This window comes from Fistularia commersonii, chromosome 12 (assembly GCF_037954325.1).
Source record: "Fistularia commersonii isolate RoL2024-O1a breed Wild chromosome 12, RoL_Fcom_v1.0, whole genome shotgun sequence".
Lineage (NCBI taxonomy): Eukaryota > Metazoa > Chordata > Actinopteri > Syngnathiformes > Fistulariidae > Fistularia > Fistularia commersonii.
In genome coordinates, this window is record NC_141295.1 from 11276008 (window position 1) to 11292356 (window position 16349).

Here is a 16349-nt window from a genome sequence, read left to right on the forward strand (position 1 = left end):
ATAGCAGTGCACAAAAACACACACTTGGCACTCACGAGGCGATGCATCAACACACAAATACTCGGCCTATTGTCATTGCTCCTCACATGTGGAAATATTTGGAGTTCTGCTGCCAAGCCTGGGTGTGTTGGAAAGCCCTGCTCCGCTCCTATAGTTGAAAAGTCGAAGGTCGCTCAGAGGTCAAAAGGTCACGGCAGCCAGCAGAGTTTGGCTCCGCAACTGCGTCATCTTTACCTCCCGCCCATCTTTCCTGACGTCCATATCCAAAACAAAATTGTCTGGAAACATCCAATAATTTATGCAATTTTCTATTGTTTCTTAATATTTGTTATTTTGTCCTGATTGAATAGGCAATGTAGATTTCCCCTCTTATCAGATGCAGATATGACATTATATTATGATGGTAATATATGATATTATGTTATTATTTCATCACCATTACCATCAAATGTTAAATGGCTGAACCAAAATATAGTGAATTATTGTTGAGGAGGAGAATTTAAACTTCATTTCTACACATTCTTTTAAATGTGTCAGACTAAGTGGTGGCTATGAAGTGGACAAAATGCTGAAAATCACCCTCTACATTTTTTAAATAATGCTAATAATTAGATTTAGAGATATTTAAAAAGGGTTGATTGACACGTAATGTTCATTCATTCATTCATTCATTCATTCATTCATTCATTCATTCATTCATTCATTCATTATCTACAGTGCTCATCCTGCATATAAGGTCACCAGGGTGCTGGAGCCTGTCAATCACACATCATAACAGAGACATACAAACATTGATTCACTCATTCATATGTCTGGGTAATTTAGGGTCTCCAATGAACCTATTGCATGTTTTTGGACTGTGGGAGGAAATTGGGGGAAACCCGTGCAGAAAAGGGAAGAACATGAAGACTCCACACAGAAAGGCCACTGCAGGAGATTCACCGGAGACCCTTATTTGTCCAGGCTTGTGAATGGTTGTCATCCGTCAACCAGTCCAGGGTGAACCACACCTCACATCCACTGGCAACTGGGAAAGGCTCCATCGACCCCACAACCCTTAGTCAAGGATGGGTTGTATAGATAATGTATAAATGAATAATAATCACAACAAAAAAAGACCGAATAACTGTGCGCATCAGAGGCTGCGAACGATGAATGAGTGAAAACAAAAAGTGCACTCCATCCAACGTGCAGCTCTGCCAATGATCACGGCTCCATCACTCCGACAGCCTTTGGCCGAGCAAAGGAAACAGGAAGTGGCTGCGGGTCCGAGAGCAAATCACAATCCTCCACACGCGCAAGGCCAGGACGTCAATATTGCAGACCTCTTCCTTTAATAAATGTCAATATTAATCATCAAGACAGTTTCAGGTATGACAACGATATTTACTGTCTAATCTATGTTTAATGCTACAAGAGGTCACATGGGGATGCCCAGAGAATAGAACTTAATGGAGTGTCAACCGGCTGTATAAGAGTGTGCCGGATATGTTGAGGTTTCTATGGAAGTTAATGAACGTAGATTGGAAGAAGCAGGTTATTCCCAAGGCATGGCGCTAAGTGGGGGAATCTTAGTTCATAAAGAAAGTGACTCGTTAGAGATTTGTCAATTTAAGTCTTTCGGTTTACTCAGTGTTGAAGGGCAGGTTTTCTTCTTAGTGTGGCAGCAGAGGCTGTCTAGTTACCTAGGAAAGAATAGATTAAGTGATACTTCAGAGCACATCAGCAGGATTTGGCACCAAATCCAGTCGGGGTGTGAGAAGCGAGACTCGTATGTCGTGTTCTTAAACCTGGCTACAGCTTTCATGTCAGTCCTGCATACTCTGTTGTGGGAGGTTTTTGATTTCTTCAAAGTGCCAGGTAACATAATGAGCTTAGTTAAAGCATACATTAAAGATATTCAACTGCGCTTTACCGCAGCAGAGTACACTGGAGTACAGCTGGAGATATGGAAGGGTGTACAAGTTCTCCTTTGATTTTTATGACGGCAATGGAGGTCACTATTTGGGCTTTAAAATGGGAGATAGGCACATTGTGTTCTGGTGTATGCATACTTTGACAAATATTGACAGGGTGTAAGGTTAGTCTCTCCTAGGGGTGAGACACCTGGCGTCATAACCAGGTGTTGAAATGTTTGGCAGCAGCAGTTGAGGAAAAACGTCCTGTGGTAAATTCTGTAGTTACTAGTAAGGAGGCTATGCTGATTACATTTGTCAGAGAGGGTGAAAAGGTTAGACCTCTTAGGTTGATGCACAGCTCGGGGCACCAAAGCGTAGCTGGGTCTTGGGAGTTGATGGTGGTCTTGAATAAGGAGCTGGTTATCCCTGCGTATAGAGTTATGACCGGATATGTTGCTGTGGTCCGGGGTGGAGAGGATAGTCTATTTTATTGAACTTACGGTCCCCTTGGAGGATCGAGTTGAGGAGGCTCATGAGCGAAAGAAAGCTAGTTATGCTGAGATGGCAGCAGATGCAGAGCAGCGAGGTCGGAGAGCTCGGCTGCGGCCTGTAGAGGTGGGCGGCTGTGGTTTTGTGGCAAAGTCTGTTAGTGCACTACCGACTGAGTTGGGCATTCGCGGACGAAGTCTGAAAGTTGCGGTCAGCGTCATGTCCCCGGCAGCAGAACGAGCAAGTGAATTGTTGTGGTTAAGGAGGAAGCACGGTAGCATTTGAGGCTGCTAACGTAGGTTTGTTTGCTCACAGATCGGCTATGAAGCATGGAGGGGAGGTGATTCCAGGACGCTGGATTTCACTGTGAAGCCTTCTTGAGGTGTTGTTGGCCTAACCTAACAAAACATAGGAGAAATAGGTGCCCCAATTGAAAACCCCAATGAAGTGCTTCAGACTACTGTTGGATAGGGTAGGTAGTTGGTGATTGTCTAGTTTGCTAAGTTGTTAGCTTGCCTGTTGGTTGTTGTCAAGCTTGTTAGCTTCTTCATAATCTGAATTAGGCCTCTAAATATGTTTACCTGGGCTTTTGGCACAAGGGACTTTTTCATATCTTGTCCTGTGCATTAATGAATAAAAATGCCTTTTTTACAATTTTATTACAAGAATAATAATAAATTTTATTTATGGCGCCTTACTTGGATATGAAGGTAGTTGGTGTGAGAAAGGAGGATACAGAGAATCAGGTTAGATGGAAAAGGTTGATTTGCTGTAGCAACCCCTGAAGGCAAAAGCCGAAAGAAGAAGAAGAAGATTTATGGCGCCTCACATAACACTCAAGGGCTATTCTATAATAGTTATTGTAAATAACAATGATATTTACTGTGAAAGGGGGGTGAAGGGAGGTGAGAAAATCAATGTATAGTAGGGTCAAATTTATTATGATGATTATTTTTTATGACTAATTATTATGCAGTCTATTGTCATTGTTTATTCATTTATTTTTAATCCATTCATTAACCACTTTTTTTCATTTTCTGTAAACTAATTCAAATATTGCTACTCTTTTTTTCTTGATGCTTTCATGTAAAATATAATGTGCAGTGTTCCCAGTGAATGGAAATAAAAATATTAGAAGGATTTTGAGCTTTACCCACATTTTTAACAACACTGCTATTATTTTGAACACAACTGTATAATAAACTTATGTTGCAACCTATGTTGCCACTCCCGCACGGAAGCAGGGTACATGCCGCCCCTCAAGCATATATTCTCCTATCTGGCTTGAGTTCAGTCGGCGCCGTGGAACGCGTTCAATCGAGGAAACTATCGATTGAGGTCATTATCTCCTGATTAACCCGCCGATGAGCTCCCTCCTCCCCCGCCCTCCCCAGGGGACCCGGGTCTAATCCGAGACAGGAGACAATAAAGGAACCTCCTCTCCTTTCTCCTTCCCTGTCACATCCTCGCCTCCCTCCTGGCTGTTTTTCTTCCGCATATTTTCACTTTTTTTTTCACCCCCCCCTACCCGACCAAAGCGTCTCGTGTCCACGGCGGCGTTGTCGTTCTGTCCGAATGTACAAAGGGAATGCGCCGGAGCTCGGTCGCCCTCACACCTGTGGCCATGGCAGATACATCCTGTTTGGAAAAGGCCTCGACAAATCCAACCTCCAACCCTCCCCCCACGTCCCCGACAACCACTCCAAAACACTCCTCCTCCCTTAAAACCATCCCCCCCTCCCTCCTCCATGCGCTCTACCAAACCAGGAAGTGTGCGCAGGAAACAGCTGTCCCCCTGCGTCCGCTCTCTCGGCCCAGTCCAGGTGCATCCTGGGAACGGAGCGGCGTGCGACAGCCGCCGCGCGGCTGACACTGAGCGACGAGCTGTTACATTCGTCAGGATCGCCGTGAACTTTGTGTCGCAAGCGGATAAAAATAATCTCCGCTTTTATCAATGACTGCCTGGACAAGTCCTATTTCACTTTGATTTTTTTTTTTTTTTGTAATGAATTATTTGAACGATTTTTCTCGTCAGTACCCAAATGATCTCAAAGTGAATTTTACCCCCCTCCCCATTAAAATGCGAGCACCTGTTGAGGGGTCGATGATTTGGAACCTGGTCTGCCATATTAATAAAAGCAGATGAGATCACCATTCTGGCGGTAACCCCCCCCCCGCCATCGTTGTTCTTTCCTCAATCTTAAGCATCGGCTGAAATCATCCCGGCATTTACGGCCGCGTGGCCGGATTCCAGGACAATCAAGGAACACAAAATAAAAAGAGTGGAGGGTCGACATCTGTCACGGCAGAGGAGAGAGAAGAAAAAGAGAGCGTCTGTCCTGGCCAGCGCTTGCTGCATTGTTTGTCACTTTCTCCACGAATTGCACTGTGAATATTGCCTCAAACAATTAGGTTCCAGTGATCACTATCACCGGCCACACAATAGTGTTTACACGACGGCGGGGAAATGTGGCCATGGAGTCGCCTTTGGGGCGTGTGTGCCTGTTTTGCTGGGCACGTACGCGAGTGTGCCCACATTTGTACCCGGTTTCGTGATTCTTGTGTCACACTGGACCATGAGTGGATGGAAAGATGGAATCGCCCACAGTCATACAATATTGCCCTTCTGCTTATTCATATCTATGCATATATATATATATATATATGCAGGAATGTCTCAGAAAATTAGAATATTGTGACAAAGTTCTTCATCTTCTGTCATGCAATTACAAAAATGTCATACATTCTGGATTCATTACAAATCAACAGAAATATTGCAAGCCTTTTATTGTTTTAATATTGTTGATTATGGCTTACATCTTGAGAAAACTCAAAAATCCTATCTCGAAATATTTGAATATCATGAAAAAGTAATTTTTGTTTTTTTTAATTGCATTACAGAAGATAAAGAACTTTATCACAATATTCTAATTTTCTGAAACAGTCCTGTATGTGTGTTTGTACATGTAGATACACAGAGATAGATGTTGTATATTAAGAATGAGATGGATATACAAATATATATATACATATAAAAATACATTTCACACACACAGAATGAGATGAAAATAGTTATATTTGTACAGAATTAAATGGACATTGTAGATGCAGAATAATGTATATATATGAACACAAAGAGAATGAGATGGATATGAGTTTATATATGTATATAATGAAATAGATATAGGAATACACACACAAATACATATATATATATATATATGTGTCTATTTCATATCTAATTCATGCACATATATATAAATAGTACACAAAGAATGGGATAGACTATAATAGATATAACAGATATAAATATACAAATATATATGCGCGCACACACACACACACACACACACACACACACACACACGCACACACACACACAAAAACACGCAAACATACACACACACACACACACATACACATACACGCAGAATGAGTTGGGTTGGCAAGTCAGTTATAAGAATATTATTTGAAACCACGCAGACACTGAGCAACATCTTCAAACTGGCCTCTTGTCAACTGACTTAAGTGAAACGCTTACAACAAAAAGAACTTTTATAGGTGTTTTTAGACAAATCTGAATATGTCCGTGCGGTTGTCGGCAGTTATATATCAAGGGGTCTTCAGAGCCGTTCAGAATGAAGAAGAGGAAAGGACGGGTTTTCCCATCTCCTTCCTCACCTTCATCATCACTGCAGAGGTGCCCTCTTCACTAGCTTTGGCATTTAGGCTATTTCTTTCTTACAATGTTCTACACCGCACATGCATTTCTGCACAAAATAAAATTATCCACATACATTTGTAAAATAACACTTGGGTAGAAGCTCTATGGCAGGCAGAGATATGTGGGTGAATATGTGAGTGTGTGTGAGTGTCAGTGTTCAGTTTCACATGATCAATAGTGACAGTAATTTCGAAATATATTCATTTGACATTACAATGAAATGCAGCGTCACACTTGGCAGGTTGAGACACGAACACACACAAACAAACACACACACACACACACACACACACACACACACAACTATAATCCCAGGAGTAGTGTCGTACCTTGACCCCGAGCAACCGAACTGTAATGTTTTGCGCTTGAACAATGGAGGCTTCTTTGTGTGCCGTTAAAAGCCCCCCCGAAAAGGACTGTTGTAACAGATTCCAAACATGAGTAATCCCTCGCACACACACACACACGCCCACAGTCACACACACAAAAAGCTAAAGATACTCCCCACCGTTACTTTAGCGAGTGTGGCATTTGGAGACGGCCAGCAGGGTGTGACAGCGCAGTATTGAGAATCAAACAATCCTCTGTTGATTTCTTCCTGACTGGAGGAGAAAAACGGAAGCAGTCTGTTATTGCATGTTTCTATTCTGATTTGCCGTTTTGACTTTGGGGTATTTACACGCCAGGGGCTAGATGTTAATGATTTATCCTTCATTCCTTTTGGGGAACTGGCCAGATACGGCCACCGCAATTGTTCTAAAATGAGAAGGGCAGACTAATCCTTATTTGTCGGCCGCAGGTTCACTGTTTCTAGTCAGCGAATGATGCTTTTGCATATGAAATTGCATTTTGCATCCACAGCAAAGTCTGGAGAAGAGGGGGTCGGGAAGATAATCACATATATAGTCACATTATGCAAAGCGTGTTTCTCGAAATTATATTTTTTTCGCCGGAGGTCTATGTAATTGAGATGTAAAGTAATTGAATTTGAATCAAAGAAATGACACCTCTACGTCTGAAGACTTTGAAAAATTTGGAAAGACTCATGGAAAATTATCATCTCACACCAGAGCCTCGGCTATTTCAGTCCATCGCTTTTTCCTTCTCCATTTGGTCGTGATACGTCGGAGTCGACATCGTCCAAGCCAGGCTGTTCTGCCCACAGCGCCATCGGTCGCTGCTCTTTCTGGATGTCCCGTACCGATCGGGACGGCCCTTGTCATTCCTGTTCATCCATACCGCAAAAAAATACAGTCTCTACTGGTAATACCGCCCTGGTGATTATTTGTCTACAAAGTTTCCTGTTTCTGGTTTTGTTGGAACTCATCTTTTGGTTGTTGATCATATTATGCCAATGTAAAACAGATAATACCAAACGCACTTGATATTGTCGTAAGCCCAAGACTGGGCAAACACCGATCTGTTAAGATTACCGCTTTACGAACGCGCTCCAGCGAAACTTTTAGATTTCCTTTGACTTTCAGTTTGAAGTCTGGAACTGTGAAAATTGTGGAAGCCCAGCATAAGCCAAGTGTAGCGTTGCTGATGACAAATGATTTACAGAAAGCTTCGGACAAAAACCGCCTCGGACAGATCCCGGCTCAATGCGGGCGGCCTTCTGCCTCGCCCGGTCGGCGTCAAAAGAGAGAGACAGAGCGACGTAGAAGGACAGAGGGATAGAAAGCACAAGAGTGATTGAGATAAGGGAACTGTATGAGAGTGGGAGGGGGCAGGAAACAAATGCTCTCATGCTAATAATAACAGTAGTGCTAACAATTACCTGGTAATAGTATGACACAATAATAGCTTTAATAGTCATAATAGAAATAACAATGGTGGGCGCCTGGCGGGACAGCTGCAGTAGATCAAGCCACGCTCGCAGGGGAGCGGCGAATCGAGGACACGAGGTTGCTATCGTGTATTGATGAAAGCGAGGACTGCGAGGAATGAGGAATATTTCTAACATGCCCCGATGTGCTATAAATGTATCTATGTGTCATTTCAGATAAAGTTAATCGTAATAACCGAGTCAGATACGCGGGAGAGGTGAACAAAATGGCATCGTTTGTCAGGGTAATGGAAAGAACAGTAAAATCTAATCCCAACGGACCCCTCCACCCCCATGTCTGCTTTTTATACGGCGCAGGCAAATTTGCGTGGCATCTGCCGGCTCGGCCGAGGCCACGGCGGCAAACACAGCGGTGCGATCAACTGGAAACGCAGGTGCCGGACGCAAAGGAGTGTGACAGACACACACACATCACCGCCTTTTCAACACATCCACACTGATGATGATTATGATGATGATGTTACAGTTCGCGAGGACAGATTTGTAGAAGGTTTCCACGTTGGAGCTGCTTTCTTTCCCAGGACCTCGAAGGTCACGTTACTGTTAAGTCTTCAGTGTTTGTGTTTGAACGTGTCTAAGAAGGAAACGGCCGATGGGAACGCGGCGGAAGGTGTCGACCCCGGGGCTCGGGGAGAGGCGGCGACGGAGGGTTTCGGGCAAAACCGGGTGTGAGACGCGTTTAGGAAGGAAGCTTCTGAGCTCTCGAAGAGGAAAGTAATCATCGTGACTCACGTATTGGTCATCGGTGACACAGGTATGCTATGATGTCATCACGGACGAGCCAATAAGAGGATCGCAAGCTTTCAAATACTTTCACTTGTGTGCTGTAACAGATACATGAATTTAAAGAATAGGCCAAGGTATCAATCGTTTTGTTATTATATTAATCTGTGGTTAATTTTCTAAATCACAGAAGCAGGAGTCTAATACAATAAACAAATACATATTCCAACAAAAATATAAATGTCACATTATACAGAAGTATTCCCATCCTGGTTCAAAAGGTTGACATTATACAGCTACATGGAGAAAGAAAAAAAATGACAAAATAATGGCGTTATGAATATACTATACACAGCTAGAGAATTTTGTTAATCTGAATTTTTTTATAATCATGTAGAACTGAGTGAAATTAGATATATTAAAGCTCAAGGATCATTTCAAGCATTACAATCAATAGGGACTGATTAAAAAATTAAAGATGATTACACATTTAACCATAACCATTAATAGAACACAGGATACTGGAATACAATTCATTAAACTTGTTTCTTGTTATTAATTACATTTTTGATTAATCTATTTTTTATTTCTATTTTGCTTGTTGTTGTTGCTCGACCTGAAAAAAACAACAGCTTAAATTTCTGATACTGTCATATGATTACATGCTACTCTTTTATTTTGATAAATCCAGTTACAACTACATTTGTAGTCCACTGCAATTAAAAAATAAGCAACAATATTATCATAACATAATGGCACACACACGCACACACACACACACACACACACACACACACACACACACACACACACACACACACACACACACACACACAAAACCATATAAATGTGCTCGATCTAAGCTCAGGTTCATTTTCTGCTGATTTGTTTTACTATTTATCACTGTTACATCAATGTAATTCATCAGAAAGGCCTGTGCGATCCCCGCTCACCTCACACTATGATACATCGCAAATAACAACAATGGGGGTGTTTAACGCTTCATTAAAAGGACATACAAAGCTGTAGATGGACATTTTAAATGGGAGGATTTAGTTTGACTCTCCAGGCACTATTATCTTTTAAGTGTGTGTAGACTCACCATGAGTGTGCGTTTGTGTGTCGTTCGTGTGTGAGTGCGTGCGTGTGTGTGTGTGTGTGTGTGCGCGCACGCACAGCGCACTACATCACTGGCTGTTAATTACATTGTGTTATAAGTGCAGTTGCAGATCTTTTCTTGGAAACAATCCAGGTGGATTCAGAGCCTGGGACCGGCCCGTCAAATGCGGCTTGCGCTCGTGTGTGTGTGTGTGTGTGTGTACGTGAGTTAGAGATGTGTTATGAAAAGTGTGTAGCGGTATTGGTGGTGGTGGTGGGGAGGTTCTTATCTACAGGCCACAGGCAGCTTTTGAGGCTCTTATCAGCAGCCGCCACATTGTACGAGCACATCCTCTTGTCCGGCAGGGAGCGGAAAACTCTCCTTGCTACACAGTCCCCCGCTCTCTCTCTCTCTCTCTCTCTCTCTCTCTCTCTCTCCTTCTCTCCAACCCCCCCCCCCACCACCACCACCCCAACCTCTCACTCTCCCACCGCGCATTTTGCCAGTATCACAGCTTCCCGACTGGCAACCAGCGAGAGAGCATTGTGCCTCCTTGGCGACGAGGGTTGAGGGAAGAAGGATAGACAGGGACGTTGAAGGAGAGCGAAAGAGGGGTGAAGATGACATATGGAGAGCGATGATGGCAGAGAGGCCGACCATCCATCGCCGCGTCTCCCCTTCGAAGAAACAACTTCATGTTTCTATGTCCGGCCTCCGGGTCTGAGTGGAGACTTCACGGCTTTCCACGAGTGCCAAGAGGTCGTTTTGTGCGTGAGCGGTGTCGCGGCGGTTCGGCTCGGCTCGTGACCCCCGAAGGTTGACGGACAGGCGGTGACGGACCAGAGGAGTAGGTGGAGGAGGAGGAGGAGGAGGGGGGAAGTTCTGTCCAACACAGAGGAGATGCCACATGTGCGTTTGCGGATCGCTCTGACTCCGGTGGATTTTGCATGACAGGGAGAGAGAGAGAGAGAGAGAGAGAGAGAAAGAGGGAGGGGGGGGAACGCCAGACTGAATGCAACGATGTACACGTGAGTATTCTATGTATCTATATTTTTGACGCAACTAACACATAAAGTTAATATGTACCTCATGGTTACACTAAGTAAATAGATTATTGTTATTTAAGTGAACTTTTATTTCTACATCCAGTGTGAATAGTAAAGCAATCAAAAAGAATCAAGAATCAATATTTTTAGTTTTCATTGTGCAGGCACGGTGAAATTTGGCAATGAGAGCTCCCGGCTCGGAGCATATACAGGTTTTTATAAAAATAAGAACGAATAGACAGATAAGTTATTTACATAGTGCGTAGTTATATACATGATGCAGATGGTATGAAGGGTGATATGAATGTGACTGAGTTTAAAATTTCATAATGTTGAAGTATTCTAGTCCTGTGAGGTTCTCTAATAATATTAGAAATACTTGCTTTTAATTATTATTTTATGGTAAGAGTAAATACTACAGATTGGTACTGAGATTAATAAAACAAAAGTAAATAATTCATTTAAAGGAATTTGGTGATTTTGTTTATAAACTCTTTTTTTTTTCATTATACTTGTTGAATTTGAATGATTATTATTAAACGGCAATGCGGGAGTTACTATGCCAGGCTGTAAGGGAGTTGGTGTGAGAAGCAGATGTCGATCGATTCATTCACAATCAGTCATTATTAATCAATTTTAATTATGTTGAAATATATACTGAAATGCATGTTTGACAGTGACATTTTTATCTTAACGTCCCGGCATCTCTCCCGGTCAACCGATCTGCTGATATTCGCGTTGAATTTAAAAACCGCAAAGCAGCAGCAGCAGAAAAGTAAGACGAGCATCGTTGTTGTTCCCTCGTCGGCACAAAAAAAAACGGAACTGTCCGAAATAAAGTCATGACCAATAGCCAAGACCAGAACAGGAACAACTGCGATTGCAAAACCCGAGAAATCATGTCTCCTTAGAACTGAGTTAGAGAAAACGACAAAAAAAACCTCCTTCACATTATAGCAGAATTTCCGGAAATTAAATATGTAGTTCCAATAAGTATCCGATGTATTTATTTTTATTAAGACGTTCTGCATTTAAAAAACAACTTAAAAATAACAAGGTGTCTTTATTCAATATATTTCACACAAATATACTATTTTAAGCAGTAACACAGTTATTTAATGCATTACTGAGACTTTCAGGAATATATTGGCGGTCGGCGACAGACATCCATAAATACGCTTAAGTCTCATTTATATTACGACTCGGCCGGCAGTTAAGGGATTCGGTAATAAAGGGAATATTTGAAAAAAAAAACCCAGTGTGTCACTGTTTCAGAGAGACTACTAGATAAAAGGGTCAAAGGTCAAAGGAAAACACAGGCGTGTTGTGATGAGTAACATGGAAAAAACATCCTTTGCTAAATATACACCAAATATATAGAAGCGTGTAAGACGCTTTTTTTTTTTTCTTTTTCTTTTGTCCAACCGTCTCTTTGATATCGATCCAGCGCTCGGCAGCCGGGGGACGTTTTCAATGCTTAAAAGGATTTTGACTCACGTCCTCCACGCAGACAGATTCACCGACGGCAGCCGCCGGGGAGTCGACCCTCCCCTCCCCCCCGACCCCACGGCTCAGGATGTGCCGTGACAATAAATACAGGCATCGGCATCTCGTCCGAGGCGGGTGGGGGGGTTTGGGGGGGGGACTACTTCCAGCTCCATCTTTGGGAAATCAAGGGAATTATTATAATTGATAGTTTCATCTGGCTTCAATCGTTTTCTCTGTTTTTTAATTTCATTTTTCAGGGAGCGTGAAAGAGTCCGGGGGAGAAGGTGTTAGAAGGAGTTTCCCCGCCGCCCACACCTTGATGGAAAATGAACACACACTTTGTAAGGAGAGGCCCGGCGGAGGCTCACATGGAGACGGTGGTAGCGATCGCTTTTAGGAGCCGCGGAGGTAACGCAAAGTGACACGACCTGGAAAAAGGAGATCGGAACTTAACGATCATGATGGAGAAGGTTAACGCCGCGGACTTGCCTGCCTCTCCGCCGCCCCTACTTCGCCCCTCCTCCTCCTCCCCTTCCTCTTCCTCCTCCGTCGCCTCCTCCCCGTCCTCCGTGTCCGTGGAGCAGCACAGCCCCGCGCGCAGCCAGACCGCCGCGTCCCGGGACGCCGGTGAAAACTCAGACCCGGGGCGGAACGGACCCGCCGCCGGCTCCGTCCGCTCACTTAATGGCACCGCGGGGCTGTCGGGCGCTCGTCGTTCAGACGCTGCACCTGAGCCCGTCGCCATGGAGACGAAGGAGAAACGAGAAGAGCCGGCGCGCGCTGCCAACAGCTCCGCCGCCCTCTCCTCCCCTCCCCCACTCCTCCCAGTGCCGGCCAAGACCTCCCCTCACCTTCCCCTGACCCCCTCCGTGCCTTTGCCTCCGCCCTCCTCGTCCTCCCCTTCTCCTCTCCCGCCGCACATCCCGGTCATCAGCCTCGGCCACAGCAAACCCCCCCTGCCGCTCCCCGGCACCCCTCTGACTACTCTGCACCCCATACCCAACCTCGCTCACGGGCTCCACGCCGAGCTCTGCCGGGGCCCCGGAGGCCCTTCGGCGTCCGGAGGCCCGTCGTCTTCCTCGCCCGGACCCCTGTTACCTCAGCAGTATCTGCCTTCACACCCCTTCTTCACCGGGTGAGATGATTTTTACCATTTTACCACACGATCCTTGGCGCTGTTACGAGCAAAAGCCCAAATATTGTTAGATTTGCGATTTGCACATCAGGATTAGCCTGAGAACATCCGCCTCCTACACATTTCACTCCCAGGTGATCTTGAAGATTTACCAAACCGGTGATGGAACACCCAACTATTGCCCAATCATGACGGTTTCATGCTTGTTGCCACGCCAACGGCTTCCTTTTTTTCATATTAATTTCTGTTTCACACGCCAACAGTCGTGCGTGGAGGACATCTGGATGGCGTGACGATACAGAATGGTGGATTCCCCGTCACAGAACGTGGGTGTAGATAAGATGCAGGTTTACACTGATGAAATGACAATAACTACAATTTAAGCTCGCAAAAGTCCCCAAAACAGGCCGTCCATTTCTTCAAAGAGTAGGAATTTTTCCACGCTCAACAGTGACATCTATAGCGTCCCCATCAGTCACTGATGAATAAGGTTTCCTCTCCGCTGTCGCACTGTGTCGATGTATTTTATCCTGCTAAAACGGGGAGTAACAAGGTTTAATTGAAATGGGAATAAACCTTGCACGATCGCTCAATCAATGCCAAGCACAATTAGAAACACAGCATCCATCATATTCTTGTTTCTGTGCTTGAACCAGAAGACTTTTCTCTCAATTAAAGAATATTTGAATTATATATTGTATATATATATTATATAACCACTGCTTTTTTGGGGGGGGGGGGGGGGGGCTCTAGTTCTTATCTGGGTGCCTCAGGAGGGGGCTACGGTGTCATCGCCGGCAGTCGGATCAAGAGAAGACCCTCGTCGCACTATGAGATGGAGATAAATGAGTGTGAGTTTCTGACACTGACATTCGTGCAGTGGATATGGACGAGATACTGCACACGGCATGAATAATGTATTCATATTTACGTTATTTAAAGGATGGGAATGTTGTATATTCCTCTTCGTCTCCTCTGGGCTGCTCCCTTCACCACAGTGCATCATCTTCCTCAATTTAAACCCGCTCCTCTGCATCCTGTCCTCGCACACCAACTAACTTCACATCCTCTTTCCCTCCATCCATAAACCTCCTGTCAGGTCTTCCTCCAGACCTCCTGCCCCGCAGGTCCAACCCTTCCACCCAGATATTCACTCTCCCTTCTCCGTCCATGTCCGATCCATCTCAGCCTTGACTTTATCTCCAGAACTTCTAACATGTGCTGTCTCTCTGATGGACTCCTCTCCATCCTCCTTGCTCCTAAGGAGAATCCAGCATCTTCACCTCTGCTGCATCCAGCTCTGCTTCTTCTCTCGTCCTCTATGTCCGTAAGCCAGACAACATGGCCTCTCTCGCCTCTCTCCTCCGCACCTTCCAAAGAATGGGAATGCTTTATAATATAATGATATATTCTGACAACGAATGCTATGATGGGAAATATGATTGGAATAGTTGTAATCCACTGTAAACCAAACACTAACGGTCGTAGAACCCACGCCCAACACACTCACACGGTCTCAACATGTGTCATGCAGGCCCGCCTCAGAAACTCGCCCGTCGTGTTTTCACCAACAGCCGCGAGCGCTGGCGACAGCAGAACGTGAACGGGGCTTTCTCTGAGCTGAGGAAGCTCATCCCCACGCACCCGCCCGACAAGAAGCTCAGCAAGAACGAGATCCTGCGCCTGGCCGTCAAGTACATCAACTTTCTGGTCACGCTGCTGAACGACCAGGCGCAGGACAAGAGCCGGGGCCCGTCGGCGGAGGACGGCAGGGCCGGGATGGACAGCGACAAACCCAGTCCTCTTTTCCCGTGCGACACCCCTCCCCCGTCACAAGACGCCCCGCCGCCGTCGGTACGCCCGGCGCCGGCGACGACGCGCAGAGACAGAGACTCGACGGACTCGGTAATCGCCCTCGCCAATTCCCCGGCGACATCCAGCTGCTACGGCGACACGGACAGTGAGGAGGGCTTCGGGGGAAAGACGTCCGTAGTGACGCATGGCATTCTGGGAAAGGTTAAGGGTCAGATAAGGATGGTGGCCGCCAGGAATGACGAGCGATGACGGCGAGGGGAGCGAAAAAAAAAAAAAAAGGCGGTATGTGGGAAGTGTGTGGCAATCGGATGTTGACGGATCACTTTGTCTTCACCAGCGAAGATCAATGGGTGATCAGTGTAAATAACGCATGGTTATTATTATTTTTCACAGGTCCTTCGTCAGCCGTTTCATGTCCTTCTAAAGGAACACATATCCAACAGAGGAGTTTTGCATCCCAAATTAAGATCAGTCAGGATATTTAAATCGTCCCTCAAGGGGAACAAATCGATGAGTCGGTCGATTCAAATGACTGCAAAGATGTAAATAATCAGCACCGTCCCGTTCCAGTAGGAGTAAATCAGTTTGCTATGCTGCGCGGCAACGGCATCCGCGAGATGCTAAGAAAGGTTTTTCCGACATCCCCCACCGTTTTCTCTGAGGGCCTGGTGGGGCCGACGGCTCTGCCTAGATATTGTGACACACTTGTACCAGACCAGAAATAAAAATGCGTTTGAGTTTGCTGTTCCTGTTTTTTCAACATCCTCTTATTGCGTCCCAAAAGGCTGAGCAAGACATCCAATTATATATATATATATATATATATATATATATAAATTAGTGTGGGTGCATTATTGCTTAATTTTTGCACTGATCATCAAATTCAATAAAATTCAATTGATTGAATAAAATAAATCTTCATTGGTCTGTGAGGTGAACATAATTATAAAATTGTATCACCACACATTATATTGGTTGAGTACACAAAGTCCCTGTTGGTGCTTAGGACTAGGATGACAGACGGCACTGGGGACGTGTAAACAACGGGAGTTAAAAATATGTATATATTGTGAGTGACGTGAC

At 44.7% G+C, this 16349-nt stretch overlaps 1 protein-coding gene and 1 long non-coding RNA gene across 3 annotated transcripts; one reads left to right on the top strand and one right to left on the bottom strand.

Moving 5' to 3' along the window:
- Window positions 1-1615: 1615 nt before the first annotated feature.
- On the bottom strand, window positions 1616-2424 carry LOC147228806 (uncharacterized). The gene is made up of 3 exons (XR_015106881.1): window positions 2399-2424; window positions 2238-2324; window positions 1616-1685 (listed from the first exon to the last, which is right to left on the bottom strand). It is a non-coding gene; the product is annotated as an uncharacterized LOC147228806 (long non-coding RNA).
- A 7865-nt stretch (window positions 2425-10289) lies between these two features.
- lyl1 (LYL1 basic helix-loop-helix family member) lies at window positions 10290-16006 on the top strand. Of its 2 annotated transcripts, XM_086157048.1 has the most exons (5): window positions 10290-10810; window positions 12574-13451; window positions 14205-14302; window positions 14986-15548; window positions 15660-16006. In XM_086157048.1, exons 2-4 carry the CDS (start codon window positions 12775-12777, stop codon window positions 15513-15515), a joined length of 1305 nt encoding a protein of 434 aa, XP_086013174.1. In that variant the 5' UTR covers window positions 10290-10810; window positions 12574-12774; the 3' UTR covers window positions 15516-15548; window positions 15660-16006. The 2 variants fall into 2 exon arrangements, with proteins under 2 accessions (XP_086013174.1, XP_086013173.1); XM_086157047.1 differs by having other exon boundaries at window positions 14986-16006.
- The last annotated feature ends 343 nt before the right edge of the window (window positions 16007-16349 follow it).